Below are 10,191 nucleotides of genomic sequence, written 5' to 3' on the forward strand. Positions count from 1 at the left end.
GTGCAGTCATGGGCAGGCTGCGGCTGGTGTCCCACAACACATTAAATTCTCTAAAGGGCCTCTGCGTGTTGGATCTGTAAACCTTCCAAAAGACCGGGTGCTTTCCTTCTCGAGGTACCCGAGTATTATGGAGAGACACATAATAATAATAAAAAAATTTATTTGGATAAAAACGTTACATCTGAATGTATATGAATCCTTAGGCTCCCGAACTAGTATAATACTGTGTCTCAGGAGCCAGAGGCTTCTCCCAATTTTGTTCTTATAAATATCTCTGTCTGTATTGCGTATCCGTTCAGTAGTATCAGCGTGATTGACGGACAAACATTCAAACAAGCTTTCACATTTATAATATTAGTGTGAAGTGTGATGTGATATATTAAAGTGTGATAGTGTGTAAGTGAAGTCCCGTGTCCCCTAGTGGGGTATGGGGCAGATGATGTACATCTGTTTCACTGATCGATTTTTCATTAGGGACAAGTAGGTGATCAGCCTTCTGTGTCCTGCCAGACGGAGACATTTTTTTTGTGCGTCCTCACCGGGAATTGAACCCAGGATTCCCAGGTTCTACGCTCACGCGTCAACCACTGTACCAAGGAGGCGGTCGAAGTCGAAGGAAGTGTGATAGAGTGATATATAATTCTTCATTTCCGATACACCAGGTCGCTGAACATGGGTGTAGATGGTACATTCTGCTCCCACTCCTGTCCAATCCATTGTACCGAAGAGTACGACCCACAGTGTGCACTTTCCCCGACCGGACAGAGACGCGTGTTCCTGAACCATTGCAAGCTGGATTATGAATCGTGTTTTTATAATGCTGGTTGGTATCTTGTATATACTATGATTAAACTCTGTTTTTATAATCGATAGGCAGACGTTTGACCACAATCCCGCCTGATGGGAAACGGAGATGTGGTCTACGTGGGTGCACGTCTAAAACTCAAACTCAATTTATTTATTCAATTAGAATTCTTATAGAAGCACTTTCGAATCGTCATTTTATACAGTTTTAACATTTACCACAGGAAAAGAAAGCAGAAAAGCTTACGGAAAGCAGTTTCCACAGAGAAGAGCCGACAAAAACTCTGTAGTTGCTCTTTTAAAATAAAATCTTCTACATAATATTTAATATGTATATAACAATGATGCCAAAGAACTGACCTGTGGTTCTTAAGCGACAACATTCCATGGATTATTATTGTTAAAAATTCGACATACCTTCAAATTGCGGGAGCTAGGCCAAATTTCAGTGGGATTACTTGAGGAAAAGCTTTCAAATAAAAAAGAGTCATTAATTTAAAGTCAAAAGTTATGAGGTTACATAGCCAAAAACTAACACAGTTAAATTGAGAACCCCCTCGTTTTTGAAGTGGGTTAAAGTGAAGTCCTGTGTCCCCTAGTGGGGTATGGGGCAGATGATATACATCTGTTTCACTGATCGATTTTCTTTATGGACAAGTAGGTGATCAGCCTTCTGTGTCCTGCCAGACCGAGACATTTTTTTTTTGTGCGTCCCCACCGGGAATCGAACCCAGGACCCCTCGGTTCTAAGCTCACGCGTAAACCACTGTACCAAGGAGGCGGTCATGGTCGTTTGAAGTGGGTTAGTTCATAAGAATTGATGGATGATAATAGAATATGGTTTGACAGAATACATAGTTAATTGGATGAATTAAACATTTATTTGACTCAACAAAATGACGATTTAAACAAAACAATAAAATTAAAACAACACAATACAACAATGATAACAAAACAGCATAATAAATACACAAGAAAACGATTAAAACAGAGACAGAATAAATTTAAAACGTGAAACATAAAGTGGAGCCAAATGGGATAGCCACTCAGTGGCGTAGCTATCATAGGGCCAGGTGGTGCAGTGCACAAGGGCCCCGGAGCTCAGGGGGCCCTCTAACCTCAGCTTTGAAAAAGGGGAGGAAGGCGGAAAGAGGGGAGAAGGGGCCCGATTCTGTCCCACCACCACCACCAGGGCCCTTGTCCCCCTAGCTACGCCACTGCACTCAGCCTACGCAGCAAAGAATTTATATATTAAAGAATATTTAAATATACCATATCGTCTGCTTACTGGTAAAAAATAATAAGTGTTGTTGGTGACATTTCGAGTAAACGAGTTTTGAAAGTTTAGGTACTAGTTTATCCTATTCCAAACTCATTATTTAAAAAAGTTTTAATGCTAAATGTTGCGCTAACTACCCTTCTTTTAAGATTTACCCTTATGGGATATGTAGCTGTAGTAAAAACCATTTAAAATTTAATCTAGATCGAAGAGAGGAGCAGTTAATATGTTTTACCTGTATTTAAAAAATGTGTTATATCTTCTGAATTCAATGATAGCAGAAACTTTTTTTAGTTTTGTCTAATAGTTGATTGTATTTGATACTATTTATTTCATAGAAAAGATGAATATAGACTAAATTTGCCAAAATAATGATAATTTTATCGTATTTAACTTATTTTACCTGTAGAAAATGTGTGTATATCCCTTATTAGGAACTATGAATTTAATACAATAAAATAATTTTTATATCGCGTTAAGAAATGAAACGATTTTGAAGTAACCAATCATTTATATTGCTAAATATAACATAAAATAGATAAAAGGCTTTAAAAGAATCTTATCCTTCATCTGACTCTTCGTCAATCGAAGGTTCAGGTACACGATCTTCTTCACAGGATGTAGTTGGTAAAAAGGACTTTCAACCATGATATTCCTCAGGAATTATGTTCTTAGTACATAAACTAAGTAGATCTATCTTTTTAGTTTCACTTGATCGGAAAAGGATTTAGGTAAAATGGTTTTAAGACAATAGAATGAATATGAGGCGAAGTATTTTCTAGCTCTAGTGTTAATACATACAGAAGGCTCCGTATTTTTTGAGATTCGTTTCGTTGAATTTAAATTCTTTGGTTATGTATTGTTTCATTATAGAATCATGTAATTTTTTGTGCACTTTTATTTGTAAATTTGGTGCATTTCAATAATTGACAATAAAACATCAAGATAAAGATGCTTCGAAGTTTGCCTGATGTAGTGTGGCTCCTCCACTCTATGTGCTTTTTCTCAAAGTTCACATTAACTTCATTAGTCTTATTTGGAGGTTCGTTTTTACCTCTCTTGTCACTATCGTTATACAGACCAATATCATTTCGATTTAGAATAGCATCATTCACCACAGTCGGAGAAATAGCTAGCGTGTAACAAAAAAACTTTTGACATACTTGCTTTTTCTCTTCTTTATGAAAAAAGAAACACCATTTTGTGAATTGACGCTGTTTTATGGTCCACGTACAGCAAGAACTCTCTTTGGAGTATCAACTTCCACATTACCAAGAATGAAATCCATTTGCTCAGTGTAACTTAAGCTCCAGTAGTGACGACACAATTTATTCCGTTCTTCTGGACATTCAACAGTACATTTATAGAAATATTTTCCAGTCTCTTTTCTCCCATCGTAACTCTTTTGGTATTTAACTTGTCCTTTCTTTTTTTTCTTGTAGAATAAGGTAAACCATCAGATCTTCTTTTTTGTGACATTTACCTTCCAGTTTTCAGGTTCCGGTTTCATCCATGGTTTTCTTTTCCGTGTTTCCCGTATAGCATCGAATACTTGTTACAATAAGAGCCCCCAAGTAGATAATACGACTTGATATGCGTCAGATGATGGCGGCACCTCTGCCGGCGGCGCCATAAGTTCGCCGGCTTCAGGTTGAACTACATCATCGACAGAATTATAGTTTTCATAATCGCATACTTTTTATGTTCTCATCTCAATAACCCACTGTTCGCCGAATAAATCCTCTGGTTGTATTAAAGAACCTAGTTGCAAGTTGTAAGTGGGGTCTTTATCAGAGTTATCGCTGTAAAAATTGCGCTCGATTTCAACTACTATATTCGCCCTAGAATCACACTAAGACGAAGTGCAGTTGGGCTCCAAAACCTTTGATGGGTAGGGCCAGGCACTTCATGAATATCACCTATACGTACAAAATTAAAAAGACAAAGTAGGTAAATAAAACAGTAAATCGTGCGCTTGGATAATGCAGGGAAAGAGGGTAGCTTTTAAAGCAACTATTAGAGAAACATGAGTGTTACAGAGCCAAGTTATTATTTACAACAACACCTTCAAGTCATAATTCAATCAATCAATTTTTTTGTTATAGCTATTCCTTAGTTTTTAAGCAAAAGCAAACATACCAAGCATAATCGTCGAACAAAACAAAAGCAATCAAAATATCCTTAAAATTTACAAAAAGTTTACATAAAATGACTCACCTTTCACTATTTTAGGTTTGTGTATCTTAGACACTAATCTTCTTCCTCTAGATTCCATAATTATCTCAAAAACGGTTATGAAGCAATGTTACTATTAATTTTCTTCGTACTATTCGTGGAGCAAGTGCGCACGAAATGTGACAACTGCGATCGAATACTTTCATTCGTTACACGTAAAAAAGCATAAATTGCATTTATATCGTTTTATCCGTAAAGAAATAAGTAAAAAAGAAGATATTGTACTTAACTAGTAAAATGAAATAAATGACTTTATTTTGTTATTAGTGTTTAAATTATAAGGTTCATAAAAAAATAAATGCGCTTATGACATTTTTTCAGTGTAATTCTTTATATTTTACTATGTAATTATAAAATGTAAAATGCTTTTAACGTATTTATTGTTTTTTGACTGTATTAACTGAAACGCATTTAGGTCATAAGATTATTTATTATGTTATACTGGAATATTTCGAGTCAAAACTAATAAGTTATCACTTTTTCAAATTCGTTATCTCTGCAGCCATTGGGTTTGGCATTTATTGGGTTTTACCAGTAGATAGCGCGTGAAAATTTACATCTATCTGTATTTTTAACTCAATTTAGTAAAAAAATGCATTTATCACGTTTTAGCAGTAAGCAGACGATATCATATGTAATACCTACACGTTATAATGATAAATTGCATAATTTGTTAAATACTGATCTAGTATTTTCTTGTGTTTGGTTTTACGCGAGTATTGTACATTTAGAAATTAATAATTTCTAACGGATTTTAAACGCGATTTATTCATTATATTATTAACCCGACGTTTCGAACACTTTACAGCGAGCGTGGTCACGGGGAGACAGTCTCCCCAGTGAATAAATCGCGTTTAAAATCCGTTAAAAAGTTTTAATTTCTAAATACTGATCTAATTTTTTCAGTGTGGCATCGCCGCCCCCTATCTGAATGCGTGGGGGGCAAAAAGGCCGATATGAGGCAAAACAGGGGTTTCATTGGCTGGCTTCAACGCGTCGGTATCGTCGATAAAAGGGGTCGACTTGTTCTATCGTAATTATAGTAATAATAAATAGTTTATGAGGTTTTATTATCCCATCCAATTAATATTATAAATGCGAAAGTTTGTAAGGATGTGTGTGTGTTTGTTGTTCTTTCACGCAAAAACTACTGAACAGATTGCAACTAAATTTGGTACGTAGACAGCTGGAAAATTGGAATAACATGTAGGCAACTTTTTATCCCAATATTCCTACGGGATACGGACTTACGCGGGTGAAATCATGAGGCACAGCTAGTTTTCAATAATAAAGCAATGACAATTAGCTTCATTGATCCGCACGCCCTCTCAATTTGTATTTAGGAATTTTTATAATCTCTCAACGGTTCAAACAAGGTTTCAAATGTGATCTAAGTACTATCAATATTGCATAGATGGCGCTGTATCAAAAACATTAAAATCGTGGATTGTTTATTTGAGCTGATTTAAATTATTTTATGAAAAATATGTTAAATGAAAATTGACATAGATGGCGCTACTTTATATTTTAAAATAATGTGACATATTATACATTGAAGGATAAATCGAAATTATCGTTGATTTAAATTTATGATTAAATATATCTTTATAATTTAAAATAAAATCGCCAAATGCGTTGCTTACGGAATCGGAATAGTGGAAAACGGCTCGACCAATTCAGCTAATTTGTTTTTTTTTTTCTTCTTTACTTTAAAGGGAAAATAGTATAAGGGTAATTCCGGCGCGGACCTCTAGTAATTAATAAAATGACGCTGAAGTGTTTGCCTGTTTGTTAAATAAACCCGATCTCAGAAACCACTGGAACGATTTAAAAAATTTCCCCATTGTATATTTACGTGATCATTGGGCTATACATGACTTACTGTAAAATGTATGTATGTTTATACGTACATACATTTTACAGCTTGTCGTTTACCCTGTAAAATTAGACAAAATTTAAGACGTACGGACGCTTCTAAAACCTTTTTAGTTCGCCGCTAATGCTTCTAAAATCTGGCTAGACTAGAAGCTTTTAGTGAGAATGCCTAGTCGTTAGATATTGAATTATCGTCCACGGGTTTTAACCAATTTTCACCTGTATCTTGTATATAAGTATAGAAACATTGAAATGAATTCTAAAAGATCAACTTCAGAGTTTCTTGCTGGCTCTTCTCTGTAGAAACTACTTACCGCACTGGTGGTAAATAGCCTCACTGGTAGAAAAGGAGCCGTGGATTATGTCGGATTCTTACCGACTAAAACCCCACTGTGTTCCGACGAGCCGCTTTCAAACGGGAGCTTGTTAATATAAGTCCGCGACCCCTTCGGCGTCGATTTAGGGCCCTAAAATATCAGCATGACATATGCTGACCGGCTTCACATGAAGAGTGTTCAGTTGAAAACACAGTCAAATAGCGAATCTTAGTTTTGGTACAACGGTTTATAAAACTTACAAAATTTCCTTTCGCCGCCCTCTGAAAGAAGACCGTAAAAAGCGAAATAAATATTAATGATTCGTGAATATTCATTGGTTTCACCGCTCTGTTATCTTGTCCGCAAGTAAGTTATTCTCATGCATAAATACATTTTTATCACGCGGCTTACCGACTGCATTGTTTCCCTGGAAAGAGGGGGAAACGATTCCGCCAGTTGTAATTCGTGTTAAATACCGTTTGTCGGCGGAAATTCGGTGTAGTTTCATAGATAATTGTACATAATGAATATTAGATATATGCTTGAAGAATAGAAAAATAAAATTCTAATGAAATAGTAATGAATAATCTTTGAGATGTTTGAGAAATTTTTTTATTTATTATTGCATGATGAGCCCATGTTACTGTTAATCCTGAATTAATTAAAATAATGGTATTTAATAAAGGAATTTGAAACGGATTAAATGGAATAATATTTATAGGGGGTCATATTGTTCCGATTTCAATATTTGAGGCTAATCTGCTATGAAAAAAAGCTCAAAAAAAAAGAAATATAAAAAAGATACTTCTGAGATAATAAATAATAGTATCCCTCATCGTAGTCCATTAATTGTACATATATAAAATTATCGTGTCACAGTTTTCGTTGTCATACACCTCCGAAACGGCTTGACCGATTTCGATGAAATTTTTTGTGCTTATCCGGTATCTATGAGAATCGGCCAACATCTATTTTTCATACCCCTAAATGATAAGAGTAAGGCAGAACAGCGTTTGCCGGGTGCAGCTAGTTGTAAATATAAACCTCTTGAATCACGCCATCTATTTAAAATAACCTCATTGACATCCGTTGTGCAGTTTTAAGATTTAAGATAAGGTGACTGTGTTTTATATTACATAGCAGAAGAATAAACCATACAATCATGTAGTTCTTGTAGTATCTTCAACACATTGTAAACGAATACAATCAACTATCACACTACTATTATAAATGCTTGTTTGTTTGGATGTTTGTCCGTCAATCACGCTGGAACTACTGAATGGATTTTTGAAATTTGGTATACAGACTGGGTATGAGCTGATTTGGGTGATAGGATACTTTTTATCCCGATTAAATGCTCCCAAACAGGGATCTTGACATCGGGGCGGAGCCGGGCCGAGCGTCTAGGTTGAAAAAGATCTCACTGAATGCGGGTTGACATTTCTAATCTGTCATTTAACAAATAGTAGATGCGAAGATAGCGAAGACGTGGATTTACGCTTTGGTCCAACATCTTTCATCATATAAATGAAGTAATATATATTTACAAATGACATGTATATTTACAAATAAGCAGTGGTGGCTCAATGATGAGAACCTCGGACTTCAAAACCGATAAGTCGAGGTTCGAGACCGGGCGAGCGTGCGGGGAATAAATTGATTTTTCAATTTATCGGCACATGTGGATAACATCACCACTGCTTAAAACGGTGAAGGAAAACATCGTGAGGAAACCGGCATGTCCAAGAATCCAAAGTTCGACGACATGTGACATCTGCCAACCCGCACTTGGCCAGCGTGGTGGATTATGGCCTGAACCCTCATAGGAGGCCTGTGTCCCAGCAGTGGGAACATATATGGGCTGATGATGATGAATGATATGTATGAATGATAAATGACTGACCTTTAATATAATAATTACTTGAGGACTATTAATTACTTCTTATCATAATTTTTTTTTAAAACCCAACTTAAAATATTAAGAAAGAAAGTAAGATAGTAAATACAATAATTTATCCTGCTAATATTATAAATGTGAAAGTTTGTAAAGATGTGTGAGTGTTTGTTACTGTTTCCCGCAAAAACTACTGAACTGATTGCAATGAAATTTGGTACGTAGACAGCTGGACAACTGGAATAACATATGGGCAACCTTTTATCCCGATATTCTTCCGGGATACAGAATTACGCGGGTTAAACCGCGGGGCGCAGCTAGTACTAGTCCAGTATTTCCTGAGACTAGCGTGTCCAAATACACAAACCCTTCAGCTTTATATTCCTAGTATATAAGTATAAAAGTATATGACGTCATGAAATTCGTAAATGGGTTCTGGGAGTCATAAATTAATGGACTTCCCTGCGGTATTTCAAACGATGCATTAATGTCGAATACAGGGTAACTGTGGAGTCACTTAAATAATTTATGACGGTTTTAAACCCGGTTTATTGCGATTTTTACACGGAAGATTGTTAGAATAATATTTTCGGAATCCATATGTTTTCATGTTAATAAATAATACATGTTGAGAAATAATAAATATCAAAATATGTATAGCTCAAAGGTGACTGACTGACATAGTGATCTATCAACGCACAGCCCAAACCACTGGACGGATCGGGCTGAAATTTGGCATGCAGATAGATGTTATGACGTAGGCAGCCGCTAAGAATGGATATTGATATATTAGAATATATAGGGGGTAGACTTCCTAAGGGGATAAAATAGGAGATGAAGCGAGAGAGGGCGAAGCTGCGGATTACTAGTAAATAAAATTATATAAATACGCTTTAAATAATAGAATTAAATCAGATTGAAACACTTTAAATAGATATGGGTAAGACAATATTTAATACCACCGAACCTAATCAGGATAAAGATAAACTTATAAAATTATTGTATTGTCACCGATCCTTGATAAGTGTATAGAGTTTGAATTTGATTTGTCCGTTTGGAGTGTGTCAAGATCGAGTCCAAAGGAGTCGGTTACATACAAACATACAGATTAAGCTAATAAAAACGTCAAAGAAAAACTAAAAAAAAAACGGACGTACAGAGAGATAGCGTGCGATTTATATTATGCAGTAATGCTGTACCAATGCCCAATTTTCATATCTTCATACAATTATACCCCTTGCCCCACTCTGGGGCACAATAATGCCCCAACAAATCACGTTCCGCGAAATTACTCGCTATTCCCTGCGGCTTCAATCGGTCGACAAATTTGACTTTATATTTAATTAAGATGTTTAATTACAGGGCTGGCACACGAGCGTTTTTAATATATTTATGATTATGTCACTGTGTGTCAACCTTGAATGATTTGTTAGTATAATTATTAATTTTTTTATAGAATGAAAGAAAAACGTTTATATTAACACACACATACACACAATAGAACCTTTTTTTTTTAATTATACAGCATTGAAATGCTTTATAAATGAGAATTTTTCAAATATAAGAAGTTTGGGATCACGGGTGGCCGAGAGGCTAGGCGTTGTAGGCAAAAAACGCGGGTTCGAATCCCGCCTCGTGATCAAATTATTCTATTCTTTCAAAATATCTCACACAATAGATCATTCTAGAAAACAACAGACAATAAATCAATCAACAAGAAAAACAAACATTTCTAGAATTGTTTATTTTATTTTATTCGTTCCAAACAACTTATACACTATAATAGA

The 10,191-nt window shown here is 35.5% G+C and overlaps 1 protein-coding gene across 1 annotated transcript in view; it reads left to right on the top strand.

Moving 5' to 3' along the window:
- LOC119838437 overlaps nucleotides 1-5,355 on the top strand; it is a 17,637-nt gene extending 12,282 nt beyond the window's left edge. The window contains exons 5-6 of the mRNA XM_038364384.1: nucleotides 663-823; nucleotides 5,225-5,355. Coding sequence (XP_038220312.1) covers nucleotides 663-823; nucleotides 5,225-5,355 — 292 coding nt within the window. The remainder of the gene's footprint in view (nucleotides 1-662; nucleotides 824-5,224) is intronic.
- The last annotated feature ends 4,836 nt before the right edge of the window (nucleotides 5,356-10,191 follow it).

The sequence above is a fragment of the Zerene cesonia genome, unplaced genomic scaffold (genome assembly GCF_012273895.1).
Source record: "Zerene cesonia ecotype Mississippi unplaced genomic scaffold, Zerene_cesonia_1.1 Zces_u003, whole genome shotgun sequence".
NCBI lineage: Eukaryota > Metazoa > Arthropoda > Insecta > Lepidoptera > Pieridae > Zerene > Zerene cesonia.